The sequence below is a fragment of the Mastacembelus armatus genome, chromosome 6 (genome assembly GCF_900324485.2).
Source record: "Mastacembelus armatus chromosome 6, fMasArm1.2, whole genome shotgun sequence".
Classification (NCBI taxonomy): Eukaryota; Metazoa; Chordata; class Actinopteri; order Synbranchiformes; family Mastacembelidae; genus Mastacembelus; species Mastacembelus armatus.
The window spans coordinates 19,788,490-19,809,064 of record NC_046638.1 but is presented as its reverse complement, the minus strand read 5'-3'; the positions used below and the strand labels follow the sequence as shown (position 1 = coordinate 19,809,064).

The following is a 20,575-nucleotide window of genomic DNA, read 5'->3' as shown; positions in this document are numbered from 1 at the left end:
TGACACTATTACTGCAAATCTAATTTTAAACTGTGGTCGGATGTTATTTATTGTAAATGTGGCAGCTGCTGGGTCCACATTGAACATCATAGATTACAATTTTTGTTCTCTGTTTTGAAGCTTTGGAAGAGAGTTCTACAAATACTAATGGCATTGTGCCAGGAATAAAAGATGTAATTTTGAAGTTAAGTGAGATTTCTTTTTATCTGGCTACTGCAGCACAATAATAGAGTCAATAGGCCATGATTTGCATTGATAGAATAATGCAGCTGATGGGTGAAAAGTTACAGCTTAACAACTGAATTCTTATTTGAGCAATTTTTCATTAACAAACTATGACTTGCATTATCTTGTACAGTGAGTGGTTAGAATTAAATTAAATTAGTATGGGCAAAAAAAGGGCCTTTAGAGGGCATATTTTTCCTCTCTTTGGTGTGAGTAATGTTGATGTTACACATTATCTAATTTAGATAAAAAGAATCAAACATTTTAATGACCTCTTAAGGAAAATTTCAGCCCTCCCTGCAGTGTCCACTTTGATGAAATACAGTTCCTTAGTCAAATTCAGCCCCTTATTTCCTAGTGGTTCAATTATAGCACAATAACAGAAGTAGAGGAGCTTTTGTGCAACCTGAATAATAGCTCAATAAATTTTTGTCTCACACTCACACTCTGTTGTTCTTGGCCTAATCTGTTGTTCTTGGCCTAATTAAATGATTTTCTCAGCGGAGTTTATAGAACAATTTTAGGTTCAGGTGGGAACATGAAGTGATTACTGCCAATCAGCTGATCATGACCTTATCACTCCATGTGTCAAATACACGACTCAGACAAGAACATTCAAATAAGAAAGAGCTCTATTAAAACACCCAGCTCCACACATGTAGTTGTTATTGCTGCTATTTGCTGTCGCTGGCCAATTCCCAGAGGCACAGTGCTATTAGTCAGTTTTATTACTATTTCTATGATAGGCTATATCAGTAATTTAAATATACTGTGCTGTAAATGTTTCATATCTAGCATGTCCTACAAGATGTCTGTGATTTGGCAGGGCAGCTGCTTTTACATTTTCCTTAAGTGCAAAGTGATCAGATGATCTGTTTTCTCCAACCAGGGGTCCAGTTAGTTAAAAAACATTCATTTTAATAGATTTTATTACAGCTGAAAAGAAGCAGTAAACATGAAATGGTTGGGCATTTTGGAGTGGATGTTAGATGACTATGTATAAACACTTTGCTAATTGTCTGTCACTCAGATTTGACTAATCTTTTAACTAATTGTTTACTGTTGACCACAGAGGACCTATATAACACGAGACATCATAGCAACTGATGGGGGAAACCGGAACTCCTCTGTGGAGCTGGCAGTCACCATCACCAATGTGAAGAACCAGCCCCCACAGTGGGACAAGGAGAGCTACAGTGTTGTTATCCCTGAGAACACTGCCAGGGACACACCCATAGTGGTACGTGTGCATGTTACTATATTAGGACATAGTGTTCTGCTAAACTGGCTTACCTATCTCTTGCCATTTTCAATTGCTCTAATTGAATCAGCTAAATTTTTGTTTGCTTACTCCCCTGGATTAGTGCACTGTTTGAGCATTGCTCCGACAGTGTGTTCCCTTTGTCCTCAAAATAAGCTTTGAAAGCTTGTTAGTGCCCTTAAAATCAGTAAACATGTTTTAGTTTGATGCAGTAGGTGAAAGGTGACATTGGATCGCATGTGCTAAGCAGGTTTCATGACTCCAGGCTAATTAAATCCATTCAAAATGTCTCCTTTGATGTGAAAATGATATAGCTGCCAGTCTGAAGAGCACAGGATTTTTTTCCCAAGGTCTTCACAAGGGGACTCATTTTGAGATTATTTCAGGGCTCAGACAACAGGTTTGACTACTCTAGTTCATACAATAATTAGTCATTACAATAGTAAAAATTTGACATAACCTGTTCATCTTTGAGACTACACACTACAACTGCTGTCTGACCCAGTTCTAATGTAGTCTTTTACATGTGAATAAATGCTACTTCCTTGTTAAGGGAATGGTTCAACTTTTTGGCAAATATTCTTATTTGCTTTGATGCCAAGATTTGGATGAGGAGAGAAGATTGATACCATTCTTATGTCTGAACATTAATTATGGAGCTGTAGCCAGCAGCCTGTTACCTTAGCTCAGCATAAAGACTGAGAGCAGGGAGAAACAGCTAACGTTGCTGTGTCCAAAGTTTAAAAATATGCCTTCCAGCAGCTCTAGACCTCACTAAATAATCTGTTGTATCTTGTTTGCCAGACTATTTCCCCCATTTCCAGTCTTTATGCTAAGCTAAGCTAATTGTCTCCCAGCCCTAAATCATCATATCAGTAACTCTGTGCAAAACAGCAAAAAAACACTTTTCCCATAATGTAAATGTATTTATTTAAACCTAGAATAATAACTTTCTTTGGCCAGTAACTCAAAACAGTGAAGTCTTAAGCATGAGGCTAGAGCCAAAATTCAATTAGCATAGCTAGCATAAAGACAGTAGTCTTGGCTGAGTCCAAAGTTATACTGAATCCTAGCACCTCTGGCCTTCATTAATCAACATATTTTATTTGATTGATCTATACACAACTGAGACGTTAATACATCAAGCTGAGGTTTTGTGGGAAGTCGTATGCTATAGGGTGAACTTTTTCTTTTTGGATCAACCTTTACCTTGTTACATAATCATGAGATTATCTGGCCACCAGTGTGGTCTCCACAGTTACAAGACAGTTTTTGTGATCTGAGCTAACTGTTTTTACCATGTCCAGTGGTTATGCCAAGCTCCACCTCTGTACATAGTGGACAGTGATATCAAACTTCTCATCTCACCGTCAACAAGGTGAATAAACATTGCTCAGGGTTGCTTTTTGTTTTTTGTGTCAGTTTTACATAACTTGAGATCCAGGCCTTTAGCTCCTGTCTGAAAAATCATGATCTAATTTCTCATCCAAATCAGACAATCAAGGCAACCTCTCAGCTCGGTGACCCACGGGTGACCTATAATCTGGAAGATGGGCTGGTCCCTGAAACCAACATGCCAGTTCGTTTCTACCTCTCCCCCAACCGTGAAGATGGCTCTGCATCTATTTTGGTTTCCGAGCCACTGGACTACGAGACCACACCGCTTTTTTCTCTCCGGGTTCGAGCACAGAACGTTGCTGCAGTTCCTCTTGCAGCTTTCACTACAGTTTATATCAATATTACAGGTATGATGTGTGTTTCAAGTGTCTTTTTTTTTCTGTTGATCACTTGATTTTCTATGTATAATGCTGTGTTGATGTAGAGGTGGTCTAATATCCAGACTGTTCAAGTCCAAACAGCAATCAAACTCCTAAATCTTTAATGTGTAGAAATTATTGAAGCTACATCTTAGAATGGTAGATTTAATTACTATCTGGATATAAACATATTATTAATTTGCTACTCAATCTCTTTTCTCTTCAAAGATGTCAATGACAACGTGCCCTTTTTCACCTCCTCCATCTACGAGGCTTCAGTTACAGAAGGGGCCCAGATAGGGACTATGGTTCTCCAGGTTTCTGCTCACGACAAAGACTTGGGTCTGAATGGAGAGGTTCGTGCTTATCTACTTTTTGTCTATGTACAAGTACACAAAGAATGAAGCGATCTGACAAGTACATCTACAGACTGCTCTTACCTTGTTAAATCATCCATGTTACGCTAGAAGAAGCATGCTGTAACACCATGCACCACAATCCCTGTAGTGTGGAAACTCTCTTTCTAAAATTGTCAAAGTGTTGTAGCTGATGATGTTAAGGAACTGTCACAGCTGAGACCGACTGTGGAAGGATAGAGTATATTGATCTGGTTTTTCCTGAGAAGACAAGCTCTGGAAGTATAACAGAGACCTCCCAACATTTTCTGCTACAAAGTGTTTAATTTCTGCTGTTTCTGCAGGGTATTGCTTGAAAGAGTACAGTAACTTAATTTTCAGATTCGCTGTGCTCCACAGATCACTTACTCTCTGCTGAGTGACAGCAGTGGCGACCACCATCTGTTCCGCATTGACCCAGTTCTTGGGATCATCTACACAGAAGCTGTGTTTGATCGAGAGGCTCGCAGCTCCTATTTGTTGGAAGTTCAGTCGGAAGATGGACAGGAGTCAGCACGACCTGGCAAGAACAAACAGCCCAACTCAGGTGTGAAATTTTAATGATGACATCAGACTTTCTCTTGAAATTCCTGTTTATGTATTGCTGCATTTCATTAACACTTTACTGATTCTTACTGTTCAATATGTGTATTTCAAATGTTAGTTGTTTAAGAAATTAGATCATTTGGAGAGCTGACTTTGAAGCAACCTCTACCCTGGTGCAATGTCATATTCAGTAAAAGCAGTATTGTTCTTTCAATACTGAAAACTCAATAATGAGGAGTGTCTCCTCTGTGCATTGTCTTTCAAACAGACTACACTGGCATTACAGTACATTTGTTTATGTTTTGTTGAGATTAACTTTAAAAAGTGAATTTAAATCTGATTAATTCTACTGCCATGACCAGAAATATCCTCACTCTCTTCCATGTGAAAGTAGCTCAGAAATTTCTTGGCGCTCTTTTTTTTTTTTTTTTTTTTTTTTTGTTACCACCCCATTTGTCTCTACTCATTCTATAAGTTTTGTTTTTCAATATTTAACGAGCACAAAGTATGACCTGTGTTTGTTTAACATATTCTCTTGGCGACATTTTGACAGTTATAAAACCCCACTCTGTGTCTGGAGTGACATAATATGACATTTGTATTCAGAAATGGGTCTTTTTCTAGTGTTAGTAAAGGGGATATTAGGGGTAAAGGGTGACGTTTTGGAGCAGCAGAGCCTCCTCCCACGGGTTGCCGGGGCTGCTTAGCATTTGCAATGAGCCAATGTGTCATGTGCTACGTATTCCCTACATCCAGAGGGGCTCATCTTCTCTCCAAGCATTACCTATCTCTCTGTGTCACCCAAGGGATACAATAAGAGGAGGAGGGAAATGTAAAAACAAGCTGAGGAAACAGGGTCATGTGCCACCACCATCATCTCATACTGTTGCACTTCCAAATTAACATGTCAGCCATGTGTTCTGTGAGCAGATAATTTACTATTTCTAACTAAAGAAATAAACTGTGTAATGAGGAGGGCACCGATAAGACACAAACACTTGTCATCTTATAAATATTTAACCTTCCCAGTAGAGAGGTTCTTTATCTAGTCTCTGCAAAAAAGCAGCTTGTTGAAGGGGTTTAGTCCCATTACTGTATTTCTTTCTGTAGAAAGAAGAACAGTTACCCCTGTTAAACCAATAAACTCTTGACAAAATGAATAATTTATGTAATTTACTGCACATCTTTGTGAATAATGTTTTGTCTGATTTTCATGTCAATGAGTCACTATGCGTCGGGTTAAGTGCCTCTTCCACACTAAAGAGTGACAGTGAATTGTAGAATCAATAAACAGATGGAAGAGGATACACCCATGTAGTGTTTGGGTAACTGTGTGTGTGTGTGTGTGCTGTATTGTTTAATCTTCTGCTATACTGTTATTCTTGCAGACACAGCGTATGTGAGGGTTTTCATCAGCGACGTCAACGATAACAAACCACTTTTTGCTCAGCGACTGTATGAAGTCGGTGTTGACGAGAATGCAGATGTGGGCCTGGCTGTTGTCACTGTTAGTGCTAATGACGAGGATGAAGGTATGGTTGATGAGGCAGCAGACTGAGGAGGTCCCGAGGAGACTGTAGTGATGCTGCTTCCTAGAAATAAAGGTTAAAGACGCCAGCCAGCCAGAACCAATATAAAGTTTTTGGGAGCTACTTAGAAAATGTACAAGTTTCCAGATTTCCAGACTTTGTTTTTCACCTGATCTTCTTTCTTGAGATATTTAAGCTGTCTCAGTTCCAGCAATGAGTTGTGAGCCAAGTAGCCATCTTTTTGCGAGATGGCCTGTATTTGTAGCTGTATGCATAAAGTGACCCTCTGGGCAGTCTTTCCCAATCTGGCCTGAGCTCTGCTGCTGAAATCATGCGGTGTGCTAGATTTAGCAGTAGTCATTTGAGTGCTTGGTAATGCACTGTAGCACATATGTTCCAAAAAGAGTGACACGCTCCCACACAGTAGGTGGGCGGGATTTAAGCAATAAAGCAGTTGCTCATCCTCTGTACAGCAGTAGCCTAAGATGCCTTTATCAGTCATGTTTAGGTCCGTTAATCAAGTATTTATGGTGAGTGGGGGTGCAGCTTAAGCCAGGCTGCAGCACTAATGATGAATAGCTGTGGAATAACACAACCCCCAACATTAAAGTTACAATACTGTTGCTCTTGCGCCTGAGAGGCTACACCCAATCTGTCTTGCTTAAAAACTCCACCCTGGGCTTGACTGCTGTAAGCCTGCCAGATCTCTGCGTGAGACAGGGAGCACTTTGTCAGCCAGGGTTATGTTAATAGTACAGATTAGTGTATTTACATGGGATTGTAGCTACTTTAACCCAACAGGATGATTAAAAGCAAAGACTGTACATTCCAAGAGATTGTCTTATCTATTCCAGTGTTAAACCACTAGATTGGATCGTCTCCATGGAGACACAGTGGATAGGTTCAGATATTGACTTCCTCTTTACTAAACTACATCCCCCCCATCCTCTCTGAGGACTGGAAATCATTCCCTTGAGGGCTCTATCAAAGTGCAGTACGCTATTTCACTCTCATGCTCCCTTTTACTTTTTTTCTGCATCCTTTTTTAATTAGTATCTGATTAAAGCAGGGGAGACGAGGTACAAAGTTTCCATTTAATTAAGTAATCACAACAAGAAAGGGATACATGAAAACTTCCTAATGCTCAGGTCTCTGAGGAAATGAGGTGGTATACACATGTTTACGCCTTTCCTTTATTGCTAGAACTGTAGTACTGCAGTAAAAATGAAGAAATGGGACTTTTCTGTATATGCAGATAATATATGAATGAATAAATGTAAATTCTTCTCAAAATGTTGTTACATTTATACTTCACAGTCAGATTTTAATGACCTAATTAAAAAACTGTTATTTTCTGAACCAGGATTGCCATTCCCAATCATGCATTTTGTAATTCCTGCAACAGGGGCCAATGCCAAGCTCCGCTACCAGATAACATCTGGCAACAAAGGTGGGGTTTTTGACATTGAGCCAGAGGTGGGGACAATCTTTATTGCACAGCCACTGGACTATGAACAGCAGAAGAGATACAAGTTACTGGTCCTTGCCTCCGATGGGAAATGGGAAGACTATGCTGCTGTGGTGGTTACTGTAGTTAATAAGAATGATGAGGCACCCGTGTTCTCCATGAATGAATACTATGGATCTGTCACAGAGGAGCTTGATGGGTCACCAGTGTTTGTACTACAGGTGAGAGGCTGAGATGTATACTGCTAAGTTTTTAGTTTTTTTCAGTAATCTTTGGAAATATTGTAGGCCCCTTATTATTACATGATGTATTCCTATTTCTACTGTTAGATTTATATTGTTTAAACACTTCCACGATTTGAAAGATTATAGAATTATAATTCCAGTAAGTTATAGAGCTGTAAGTTATAGAGAGTTGGAGCCAGTGTGGGCAAATTCTGCAGTACAGCTGTAAGATTCAGGTGCAAGATCAGGCTTCATTGCTTCTATTAGGTGGTCAAGAAAAAGTGCAATCACTTAAATGGGATGTCTAAAAAACATTTAAAGCACAAATGAGCTTGAGACAGGTGAAAAGACAAAACAGGAATCAGTCATTTGGGTATGACAATGATTATCCATATTCTTAAGAAGTTGTCTTTGATCCTGCAGGTGACAGCTACTGACCCAGACAAAGATGCAGATCAGGGCGCCATACGGTACTCCATTCATGGCCAAGGGGCAGAGTCACACTTCATGATCAATGACATCACAGGGGAGATGTATGCCCAGCGTACCATGGACCGAGAAGAGCGTGCCGTGTGGCGCTTTGTTGTTATGGCGACAGATGAAGAGGGCGAGGGACTTACTGGTTTTACAGATGTTATTATCAATGTGTGGGACATCAATGACAATGCCCCCGCCTTCTCGTGTGCACCTGATAATTGCCACAGTAGCGTGGTGGAGAACTCCCCTCCTGGAACGTTTGTTGTGGAAATGACAGCAGTAGACCTTGACGATGCAGCTGTAGGTCAGAACGCAATCCTCACCTACCGGATTACAGAAAATGCTCACAATGCATACAATACAGAGCTTTTCACTATTGATTCTAGCACTGGCACCATATCTGTGGCAGCAGAAGGTCTGGACCGGGAGTATGCTGATAGGCATCAGCTGGTAGTGGAGGCCCGGGATGGTGGTGGTATGACAGGTACAGCTACCGCCACTATAGCAGTAACAGACATCAATGACCACGTCCCAAGGTTTACTGAGGACTGGTGTGGTGCTCGTGTGCCGGAGAGCACCAATGAAGAAGCTCCTATATTAGAGTTGAGTGCTGTGGACCCTGACAGTGGTATGTATGGACAGCTGGTCTTCAGTGTGGTCTCTGGAGACTCAGAGCAAAAATTTTACATGATCAGCAACAGACTGGACCAGACAGGAACCCTGAGACTAAAGCAGAAGCTGGACTTTGAGAAACCAGGGGAGCAGCGGTTTAACCTTACCATCAAAGTAGAGGACTCGGACTTCTCCAGCCTTATCCACTGCCTGGTTCTAGTGGAGGATGAGAATGATAATGCCCCTGTTTTTGCCCCAAGCTCCCACCTGCTCTCCCCTCTGCCTGAGAACATAACTGTTGGAACCAGCATCATTCAGGTCGCGGCCACTGACTCTGACTCAGGAATGAATGGGGACATTTTGTACAGCATTGTTGCTCAGTGTGACCCATATGGACATTTTACAGTCAGTCAAGCTGGCGTGGTCACAGTTGCCAGCCCACTGGATAGAGAGACAGTGGGAGGTTATGAACTGGTCGTCATGGCGACAGACAGGGGTACCCCAGCTCTGACTGGCAGTGTCACGGTTCACTTGCCACTGCTAGACATGAATGACAACGGGCCAGAGCTGGAGACGGCCTACTCCCCAGTGCTGTGGGAGAATAGCCCAGCACCTCAAGTGGTCTGGCTCAACAGGAGCTCAACTCTGCTTCACGTTGTGGACAGAGACTCCCCAGAGCAGGGGCCTCCTTTCTTTCTCTCACTGCCTTCGCTTTACTCTATCGACTTCCACCTACAGGACCACAGGAATGGCTCTGCTACACTCACTGCCCTGCGGAGATTCGACAGGGAAAGACAGAGCGAGTTCCGCTTGCCGGTGATTATGATTGACAGCGGCAGTCCGCCAATGACAGCCACAAACACACTCACCATCACCATTGGAGACCAGAATGATAATGCCCACCAGGCAGGAGAGAAAGATGTGTATGTGCATAGCCACAAGGGTGAGTTGCTCACTTCCCCTCTTCTCATTCTCTTTGCCCCCTGTTGCTACAGATCTTTTTACTGCAAGCAAAGCTTGACTGAAGAGGGGAAACTGAGGCTGCAGCTGAAGGGAAAACTTTTCTCTCCCATACCTGCTCTGGAATTTATAATTATGCTGTTCCTTTTACATTCTAACAGTGTTTTGTTATGGTAATATCATTGTCAAATCCTTTCTCAAGCCCTCAGCAGTTCCCTTGCCAGCCTCATGCCTAAAGTTGTTCTGAACATTACACTATGATAAAGATCAGTCTTCATTTTTTTGACCTTTCATTATTTTTACCCTTTAGGCAAGTTGGTTAGGTGCATTGGCTTGTTACTGTTTTGATTGCACACTCAGCTACCTAGCACTTTTGGTAATTGTGGAAAACAGGAGCGGCGTGACTCATCCAGGCTGCCATTGTTTACCCAGCTGCAGTACTCTGGCACTGCAGGTCGATAATAACATAATCCATACTGAGATAGCCCCGCTTCCTTAAGCTCCACGCTGTCTGAAGTGGAGCACTGAGAGTCTATTCATTCCAGCAGTGGGGATCCACAGTTATGAGCATAATAAGTAGAACAGAACACAAGAATGCAAGATAAGGAGAAGAGAGGGATGAAAAGATAATTGTTGGCATCAGCAGATTCTGTCTGAATCTTTTGTGTGTCTCTGTGTGGGTGTGTATGTGTGTGTGGGTGTGTGTTTACCTTGAACAGGAAGGATGGCAAATGCGGCACTGGGGAAGGTGTATGCCCCAGATCCTGATGACTGGGACAACAAGACCTACACGCTGGAGACAAGTGCAGCCAAGTAAGAGCTCACTGTTAAATGCGTATAATATCTTCTGAAAACATGCTGATCTCCAAATGTGCAGCAGGCGTACAAGTGTTAAAACAAGACGGTACTAGAAGGACTGCCAACAGTGTTGAATCTGAAAAAAGGGATTGGGACTTTATTCTGTATTTCTACTACAATACCTCATTCAGTGATATCACTCACCCTGAAATAAGACTAACAGGTACTTCTCCTAATCATAGATCAAATTCTGTGCCCTCTAATTTAAGCCGCATTACCAAAAGCAACTTTAATCATAACTGTCAACAAAGATTGCCATTCTGGAAAATTCAATCAGGTTCAAACAAAGTCACCTCGGTCCACCTGTTCCCAGAATAAACTGTGTACGAACACTACATCAAGGATCTTGTGCAGCTGTTCAGTATTCATATCCTCAAGATCCAATAGTTAATATCTATTGCATATTTGTTTTATTCATTAAACTAATTCTGACAGTTCCTATGACAACTACCAAGTTCTTTTAGAATTTATTTTTCTTCTTGGTGGTCTTTGTTCTTCTATTTCTTTGTTTATTTCAAAATGAATTCACATTTGTTTCCTGCTGGAGGAAACCAAGGTACTGCTGACCAATTCTCTACTTGTCTGTCTGCCATCTGTGAAGTGTTTTTCCACTGAACAAGAGATCAGAAACAAAAGAAACCACTTATTTTGTTTTTTTCTTTCCCTAGCCATCCCCTCCTACCTAACAGCTCTCCTGCTTTTTTCAGATACTTTAGCGTGAACCAGAGCTCAGGAGTGCTGACCATCCGACAGAACGCTCCAGTAGGTAGCTACTGGTTGAGGGTCAGTGTGTCTGATGGAGTGTGGCCCGATGTCATGTCAGGTGTCAGAGTTCATGTCAGGGAGCTGGAGGAACAGGCCATCCTGTCGTCCGCCTCGCTCCGTTTGACAGGTAATGCTAGCAGAAGCATGGACTTATCTGATGGTAGAAACACTGTTTTAATTTAGAATTACTGGGTGCCTGAAGCTCTGAAGGTATTGCTGTGATTTGCTTTACTGGTTATATACCTCCATAACCCCCAGAAGTATACGTTAAATAAATACTAAGTATAATAATTTCTGGATTGGATTCCCTGTTTCAGTCATCTTCCAGAAAATAGAAAGCTTGCTCTTTGTTTCTGCTGTTGTTGTTAAAATCCCTATTGAAACTAATGTTCAAAGAGACAGCATCTGCCACAGGCATGAATAAATTGGTACTTTTCATTGAATGATTATCAGGTTGTCAATCCAGTTAACGCTGAAATAATAGGCTGTCAAGAAAAAATTTTATACTTGCATTATTTAACATTTCTAAGCATTGTAAAACAACTGTTCACACGGCTTCTTGGTAATAGTTTCCTTCTTCTTGTTCTTCAACGCTGAAGTTTATGTTAGACGGTTCATTTTTCTGTCAGTCTCAGAGCAAATCAGAGTTATAAAGGTCAATTTGGAAGAGTCAGGTAAAGTCCTTGACATTTAAAAAGCCATTCGGCGAACAGAGTTGAAGGCTATTATGGATGCCTCTGACTGCAAGTCATTATCATTTTTAGAGATTAAAGATAAATGCCCACATTCCCCAGATATTATTGGAAGGTGGTGGTGCAAATGTGATTGATTTTCCAGTCATTAAAATATTTTGTACAAAGCTATTTTTCAAGACCCCTAACTTTATTTCAATAAAAAAATTAATGATTTTTACTGCATCACAAACGATTCACCTTATGGATGATTCAGGGAGGAAGTGGATCAATGGGGAGAGATTTTAGGCTACTACAGTGCTAATGGAATCAGGAAGTCAGTAGACTTTGATCAACTCTGTAGTTGTCATTGACAAGTCAGTACTTCTTGTTGCGTAAACCCCCACTTGCTTTTTTTCCTTGAAGGCATTACAGCAAGAGATTTTATTGACTCTCACGTCGAGAGGAAGAGTCGGCTGGAGATGTTCTGGGACTTTCTGTCTGAAACCCTGTCCATCAGACCAGAGAGTATCAACGTTTTCAGCATAGCAGATAGAGAGGAGAAAACAGTAGATATCCATTTCTATGTGCTAACTGATAATGGCTACCTGCACCCAGAGAAACTGCATGGTGTCCTCGCTGCACATAAAAAGAAGGTATATATACCATCTTGTCTGATAGATAGAGATCAATGCTCATATATCAAGCAATGCACTTAGGAGCTTGAAGGAAAGTGATAACAGGACTTTTTATCTGCCCTTTAAGTTTCACACCAACTTTCTGTCTGTTTACTGCACGGCCCTGTCATGTCTCTTTGTCTCTCCCATTCATTTGTTCTACATGTCCCACCTCTTTTTTTCTCTTTCCTCTTTTCTTCCCTGTTTTAATTATATATCATTTTGATTAATCTCTTATGTTTAGCTCTGTGCCCTGCTCCTTTAAAAACAACCAGTTTTAGAAAATCGAATGTATTCATGGAGATTAGGCTTTGCCTTCCTATTTTGTATTGCTTGTGAAGTCATTTAGCCCACCAAATGTAAATCACTGTGTAGCCCCTTGTAGCTTCATTGACAATTACTATAATTCCCTCATCCCCTCTCTTCTTCCTTTTTCTGATTCTCGGCAGCTGCAGTCACTGCTGCGTGTGAACGTGAGCCAGGTGCAGGTGGACGAGTGTGTGCACACAGATTGCAAAACGTTGGGCGGTTGCACCACACAGTTAGGTGTCAGTGACTCGCCCACCCTGGTAGACTCGGGTGTTTTATCCCTGGTCTCAGTGAAGGTGACATCCTTGGCTGTGTGTGGTTGCGCTGCAAGGGAAATGACCCATCAACGCTGCTCTTCCTACCCCAGTAATCCCTGTCTTAATGGGGGAACCTGTGTCGACACCCAGAATGGATACAGGTAAGAGCCATGCCTGTGGTGATCTTTGAAAAAAATGCTCTTAAAAGTTAGGAAACACAAATAGAAGTTTCCTGATGTTCTGCAGTTTCCTCCCTAGTCCAGTTAGACTCACTGCTAGAGTGACATCTTGGAAAATGAGCCCAGAATTACTAATGGCACCCCTTGTGAGAAAAATCTCCTTCACCTGCAAGTTGACCTAACTTGCCTGAGCTGCTCTGCTGTGTTGTCAGCTGAATATAGAATAGGATTAGCAGGATTTTTTAGGTCTATACATTTATAGGCTATATTAAGTGCGCTGTTTTGCAGAACCTAATAATAAATAATGAGCACAGGGTTTGTATCAAGGTGTTTAGACATTGCTTTACATATTAAACCTAGACATTGATAAATATATGTAGTTATATAAAGACCTTCACTTTTAAGTGAATAGGTCACTCTGGGAGCCTCAGAAGAAATAGCGGGCAGTTCATTTCATGTGCAGACTAATGCTCAGATTAAATAAATATAGGGCAAGGAGATTAGTACTACTCTGGACCCCCTCTATACTCACAACTTCTCATAATCTCATTTAATGCCATTTACATGAACATGCAAGTTTGTTGAAGGCCTAATCTTTAGAGAGAATGTACATAACTTTTTTTCACTTTCATCTTTTAAATTGTCTCAGCTGCATTTGATCGGCAGACTGCTGAGAAAAGCCTTTGCTCTGTGAGAAGAATATATCTCCCCACATGTGCTGTATGTGCATGCAATACAACTAGAAAGAATCCAGTTTTTGCTTCTGTCCTCTGTCAAAGGAGCTTAACAGGCGGCCTCAGACAGCAGCTAATCAGATATTGTCAGTCAGAAGTTAGAAAAACATGCCCTGTACTTTTTGATTTGGATTGGCATTGCTCTCATGAGTCACATGAAAAAAAGCTGTGAAGGAGTGAGAGGTGGTGTGCTTAGCGCATATGTGCATATGTATGCATAAGGCTACACTCAGGCTAAGCCATCCCATTGCTGCGTATAGATCAGTATTCCTGACATGTGTTTCCCCTCTGCAGAATAAACAGCGATGGGGAGAAACAGTCCCTAACAGCCTCAGTACACACAGGCTTCCTCAGACACTGCATGAAAATAGATGGCTTTGACATTATCAGCAAAGCCAGCTTGTCTCACATGTCTGCAGTGGAGGGGACAGGATGAAATCTGGTCCCCTCCTTACCCGCCATCGCAGTGATTGAATGGGCTGTTGAATGCAGTGTTTCATCACTGCACATATCTTTTACTGATGCTGTTTTTGTATGATTATTAATATTTACCATTATGGTTTCATACACAAACACATTGAAGAGAGGTGTGGAAACCATTTCATTTTCAGTCTCTGCAAGAGCATATTATAGTTTCTGTCTACATTCACACTCTAATCAAAGCAGGTAAGTAGAAGAAGAGACAGTCGCAGAGATATCAGAGTGCGTACTACCCTAATGATTCACGGGGGGCTGGTTGGGATAAAGTGAGAAAATGTCTACAAATTCAGCAGTGGTACAGCGCATAGAAAAGTGAGCGAAATAGAATTAATTATCGCCAAACAAAGGAGGCGTGATGGGCCAAGCAGGAACAGTCTCCAGAGGGTTAAAGTCTTGCAGTTGTGATAAAGAACAGACCAGAGTAATGTTGTGTTCATAGCTAATTGATTAATGTACAATTTAATATTCAGGGCGCCATGCTTAATGCAAACAGTTAATTGATAAAGGCATTTTCTTAGTTCTTCAGTGACAGCAGCATATTGGAGCAAAGTCAAAGACTGTCATGTTGGCCAGAGAAAAATCACCACACACAGATCCAGAGACGGATCAGTGAGAAGATTTTTCAGAGCACAAAACATGAACGACACTGTTTCCCCCCCATACTTTGCCTTGATTTTCCTCTTCTGATTTCCCCTCTGTGTTACAGGTGCCACTGCACCCCACAGTTTGAAGGGCCAGACTGCCAGCAAACAAGACTTAGTTTCCTTGGCAACGGCTATGCTTGGTTTCCCCCTGTAAGGCCGTGTTTTGATAGTCATCTTTCACTGGAGTTTATGACAGAAGAAGATGATGGACTGATACTGTATGCTGGCCCATTGGCCACTCTACTGCCTGGGGAAGCTGAGGACTACATGGCCATAGGTAAAAAGCAAGACTGGATAATTAGATGTGCGCCATGGGGTCTCTGGGCCATTATTGCACTTAAACCTGGAACTTAATTTTGTGTGTTTAATTACTGGGTGGTAGGTAATCAGATATATGAGGCAAATTTTGTTCTTTAGTGTACTGCTGAGGGATATGAACACTCACTCTGACTCAACGACTTATACCCTAAGTGCTTAATGTGTTGCTTAATGTGTATGTTGTACTTTATTTGCCACAAGAAATTCTCTTTTTGCTTAGCCACTGCCTCAGTGCCAGAACAGTAGTTGGGCTTCTGAGCAGACCCAGTGTCTTACTGAAGGACATGTCAGCAGGGTTTGTTGCTGACACAGGGTCTTAAACCTGAATCCTGCAAGTGAAGCAGTAACATTTTTATCAAACAGAATAGTTGATAGTTGTGTATAGTTATGACTAGGTATAAAACTTCATACTTAAAGTACAGAGTATCTTACAATACGTTATTGTAGTGAAACAGTGAGAAAAAGAAAATTGGAAAAGAAAACAGTGACGATGATGATGATAATAAATATGAAGATTTAGAAAATAAAGACAAATGATGTAATGGTGTTATAAAGTTATGTTGGACATTGTGGTTCTTCTTGCTGCTGAAAATAGTTCTTCGTGAGCTGTAATGGGTACTTTATGGACTTGTTGTCTTGGACAGTGGGATGCACTATGAATCTGGCATCAGACTGACACCTGATGGTTTTGTGTGACAAGAATCTAAAACATCTAAACTGTCTAAAACTTTTGCATAGTTCTGTACATATGCTTTATCATTATATTTACCTAAATGACAAAATATACTTTCTTAAATACCAAACAGTTTACATTTTCTGTTCATGTTTTTTGAGATATCTGCCTTTTAGAGTTCTGCCTGTGTGAGAAATGTGAATTTAGTTTCATTTTTAAAGCTAACATCATTAAAAAATGTGATTTTTCTTTCCAGAAACAGTGGCATCATTACTGGATAATCCAGTAAAACTCTGAAATTTGGGTGAACTGACCCTTTGATTGATTGATTATTTATTTTTTTATGTCACCTGTAGCTATTCTCCATGACCTCGTTTCTGATGTCATTTCCTGGTATTACTTAGCTGTGCTGTATTGTCATCTCTGAGTTTTTATTTATTCTGTATGTTTGTTTTGAAATAAGATGTTTTCTTATGTCCCTTTAGGTTTCACTGAGCCAACACAAAGTAGTTACTCACATTTTCTTCTGTTGCATTTTGAGTTTTGTGGCAACAAACTAATTGTTTTTTATTTTACAAATCTATAATTGTCTTTTTTGGGGGTTGAAAACCTTTGTTAGTTGCTTTGGAGTAGCTAATGTTCATTCTGAACTCCCTTCTTTTCAGAGCTGATTGGTGGGATACCCAGTCTGAAAATTAATCATGGTTCTGGGACCTTGGTCCTTCAGTTAACAAATAATATTGGGGTGGCTGACAGACGGTGGCATCGCCTTGATGTGAGGAGCAACAGTAAAGTAAGAAGTGCATTGTACATGCAAGAGCCTTTATACATCGCATACGCTTTGTTGCCTTGTGCATGAAGATGCTGGACTAGAATATACGCTGCAACTTGTAGAAAGTGCCTGGCTGCAATACACTCACACATCCACACATGGGGCAGTGATGACCTCCCTCTGCTTTCTCCCAATTTACAGGAAGTGCGCTTTACTCTCGATCGATGTTCCAGTGCAATTGTCATGGAGACAGAAGGCGTGGACTCATGGGCAATGACAGAGGACCGCTCATCCTGTGAAATCCGTGGAGTCACACCCAACAGGGACAAGTAAGATCAATAATTAAATTCTGACCAAGACAAGATAAAAACCAAGTGGCTGTTCGGAGAGCTGAAGGGAGACAGTAAGTACCTCAGGCTTCCAGTTCAAAAAAACGAATGAAAAAATACACTAATGCAATCAAAAAAATATTGCTACATGTAAAAGTAGCTTTCAAGTAGGGTTTATAAATTGTCCAGTATTTGTTCTGGGTTTTTCTGTGGTTGCATACTATTAATCTGAGTATTCCCTTGTTTCCAGTTTTTTAAACTAATAGCATGCATGGCCCATAAGGGACTGTGTCTAAATGTCTAATGCCACCATGGCGGTAAACATTCCTCTAAAGAGCAGAGCAATGGTAGTCACAGTAGCAACAGTTTTTAATATGGTAAAAATACAGATATACATAAGTATTTGCATACAGACATGTAGGACCTAGGTACTGTATACTGTATTTATGCATGATAATGAAAGATTTTCTTCCATGTATAGTGTGTATGCATTTAAGGGCCCACATCCACTGTGAGTTTTCTAAGCAGGGAGTCCTCGTTCTCACAAATACTAGCTTCCTTGGAGTAAAATGAAAATATATGTAGCATTTCAACCCTCGATATTTATTTTTCTGTAAACAGCCTGTGTTCTCTGGATGCTCCTGCTACATAAAAAAGAATAATGTCTCTACCTCTTGTCTATTATACAAAAATGCTTGTGTTCAGTAAATAGCATCTAAAATGGTCTTTATGTGCAAGCTGCGTCATTCATCAAAATCAAATCAGATTGTGACTCAGACAGTTTTTGGGCTCAGAGTGTTTTTAATGTACCTGGCTGTCCTCTCTGGAGGGAAGAGACTGTTGATGAAATCCTCAGATATAAAATAGCAACTAATCTTTCTGACTATGTTTCTGTACATTGCTGGGTTTTTGTTCACCACAGCTGAGTTTGTTTCCCACTATGTCTGCTTTGCTTGCCACTGTGCTCATTGTCATTGGTTTATGTGGTTTAACAATGTACATAAGGGGCTGTTTCCTTATTTTAATAATTTCTAAATTGTATTAATCTTTTACGTTCTACTTTTGTAGGTTAGTTGAAATAGGAATATTATTGTGTAATACATTTTTCAACAGTGAATGTGTGAGTTGACAAGCTAAAATTAACACAGAATAACATTCTGTGTATTCTATGTATTTGTAGATCCAGTTATAGTTTTAAAAATACCTGAGGTGCTGTGCTGACTCAGTTATGTTTTGGTCATTTTAGGCAAATGACACATACTGTACCTATCATGCATATGCTGCATTTTCAAAATAACACAAAAAAAACAAGAATAAGATGTCATATTTGTTGTCAGAAAACAGTACAAGTGATGACAGCCTCAGCAAGAAAACAATGAAACCATGAATTTTAACCTTGACAGCTCATATGGTCTGTGTTTGTTTTCTTTTGCAGGCATTCTGTGTTTCTTTATAGTTGCTGATCTGCTTTGAGTTGTAACCTTGAGAACTTACATGGCACCTGTTTTTCTTTTCTTCTGTTCACATTCACAACATGTATATTGAGATTAACTTTACTTTCCTAGGTATTTGAATGGAAGTCATATATTGCAGCTTGGAGGGGTCAATGAGAACACATCATACCAATATCCACAGCTGCAGCACAAACACTATACTGGCTGTATAAGGAACCTGCTTGTGGACAGCAAGGTAAAGTATGGAGCCAGCAGAGTTTACTGCAGACACATTTTCATGAGGTCTGTTTGTGAATCTGGTTGTAGACAAAGAGACTAGATGAATAGATGGCTTTACTGTATCTCTGTTCTTCACTCATTTGGAGGACAGGTCACACAGGTGCTGGAGGACTCCACTTCATTGTACAATAAATTGGCCTCATGGCTAAACTGGACAACTTGACAAATGCTGATGTCACTTGCTCTTCATTCTCTCTCCTCTCTCTGGAGTCAAAATGTACTATGGTGTACTGCAACTATTCTATCCTTGTTGTTTCTGTACCATTTATTGCAGATGTACAGCTTACAGCATTGAATCTACTCAGTTATTATGAAAAGGATAGTGGTGGAAGAAGTATTTAAATTATTTACTTAAGTAAAAGCAATGATACTGCAACATAAAAATACTTCATTACAAGTGCCCTGTGGAGAGTCCTTGTAAACAAGGTTTCTGTTTACATTCAATGATTCTCACGAGAGCACACCCTGCTTGTATCCATGCCGTCTAACAACTGTGTTGAAGGCATTTCTTTCCTTATAAATTATTTGTGAAGCCGCTTTGAAACCTGCATTGTTTACATTCAGATTTACTTGCAGTCTTCTTCTTCTCTGCACTTTTTGGCTACACTACTTTGTTTCTTGGCTCATTACTGACGCCTCAATCTGCGAATTTGCATAAAACCATTGGCAGCAAAGTGTTTTGCATGCAGTTTTTGTGAATGTACTAGACAATCACAATGCGACCAACTCATAAAAGCACTGCTTCATAGCACTACTAGCGGTCAGAAATTTAACAGGGGCATCCAAGTATTTATACAGCAGTTATATCACCAAAACAAAAAGTACTAAGAAATTGGATCTGTTATATTTTTTTGGATTACTATGACTGAGTATTTGATTATAAAAATGATGGTTAAACAGAATGTTAGTATTGCACTATAGCTGTTTTTTCACACCTATGGGCAGTCATAACTCTGTCAAATCTGAGCACACAGGTATGATTCATATGTTTGTAGATTCCACATGACCCACCTTTCCCAAGGATATTAGCCTATATCTGCAAAGTCCTTTGCATCCATTAAGAATGCTGTGACATAGAAAGTATAAAGAATTTAATTAGATACAAACAGACAAAATTAGATACAATAATGGAGTAAACATATATGTGTTTTAACAATGCCCTATTACATTTCCATGGTATATAGTATATTGAAATGGATACTGTAATCTAGTTTTTCTACTATTTTGTAGGTTAGAACTCTTCTTTCTGTGCCTATTCCCATTTAATTCTCTATATGGAAATAAGTAATGAAAGTATATAACAGTAGTACTTTTAAAAAAGATAATGAAAGATGTAGTATATGATTAAACAATTAGCAATCAGATGTCAGGTTATAGTATCTTACATCTAATCACAAGATGCCATTTTCATTGTTCACTCATCTACTCTGATTGCATGGACAGAGATTTGCACCTTTTCATTTTTCTCCCTTTGCAGAGATTTTCTGCTCTTCATATTTTCCTACTGCTCTTCCATTCAGGTCTATGACCTTGGTTCTCCAGCTGAATCCTCCAACACTGTGCCAGGTTGTTCTCTTATTGATGACCAGTGTGCTATGGAGCAGCTTTCCTCCTGTGGCAAGAGGGGTCGTTGTCACGGCGAGTGGAGCTCCTTCAATTGCCTGTGTGAGCCAGGGTTTACAGGACCACAGTGTGATCAAGGTAAAACAATTGCTTTTAGCT

The 20,575-nt window shown here is 40.3% G+C and overlaps 1 protein-coding gene across 1 annotated transcript in view; it reads left to right on the top strand.

The window, feature by feature from the left end:
• LOC113133119 (neural-cadherin-like) overlaps window positions 1-20,575 on the top strand; it is a 79,723-nt gene that overhangs the window by 45,712 nt on the left and 13,436 nt on the right. The window contains exons 12-27 of the mRNA XM_026311699.1: window positions 1,298-1,465; window positions 2,982-3,231; window positions 3,472-3,599; window positions 3,999-4,185; window positions 5,573-5,716; window positions 7,119-7,402; window positions 7,829-9,437; window positions 10,174-10,267; window positions 11,020-11,204; window positions 12,175-12,404; window positions 12,875-13,152; window positions 15,091-15,305; window positions 16,685-16,812; window positions 16,993-17,120; window positions 18,686-18,809; window positions 20,374-20,554. Of these exons, the coding sequence (XP_026167484.1) occupies window positions 1,298-1,465; window positions 2,982-3,231; window positions 3,472-3,599; window positions 3,999-4,185; window positions 5,573-5,716; window positions 7,119-7,402; window positions 7,829-9,437; window positions 10,174-10,267; window positions 11,020-11,204; window positions 12,175-12,404; window positions 12,875-13,152; window positions 15,091-15,305; window positions 16,685-16,812; window positions 16,993-17,120; window positions 18,686-18,809; window positions 20,374-20,554 (4,333 nt within the window). The remainder of the gene's footprint in view (window positions 1-1,297; window positions 1,466-2,981; window positions 3,232-3,471; window positions 3,600-3,998; window positions 4,186-5,572; window positions 5,717-7,118; window positions 7,403-7,828; window positions 9,438-10,173; window positions 10,268-11,019; window positions 11,205-12,174; window positions 12,405-12,874; window positions 13,153-15,090; window positions 15,306-16,684; window positions 16,813-16,992; window positions 17,121-18,685; window positions 18,810-20,373; window positions 20,555-20,575) is intronic.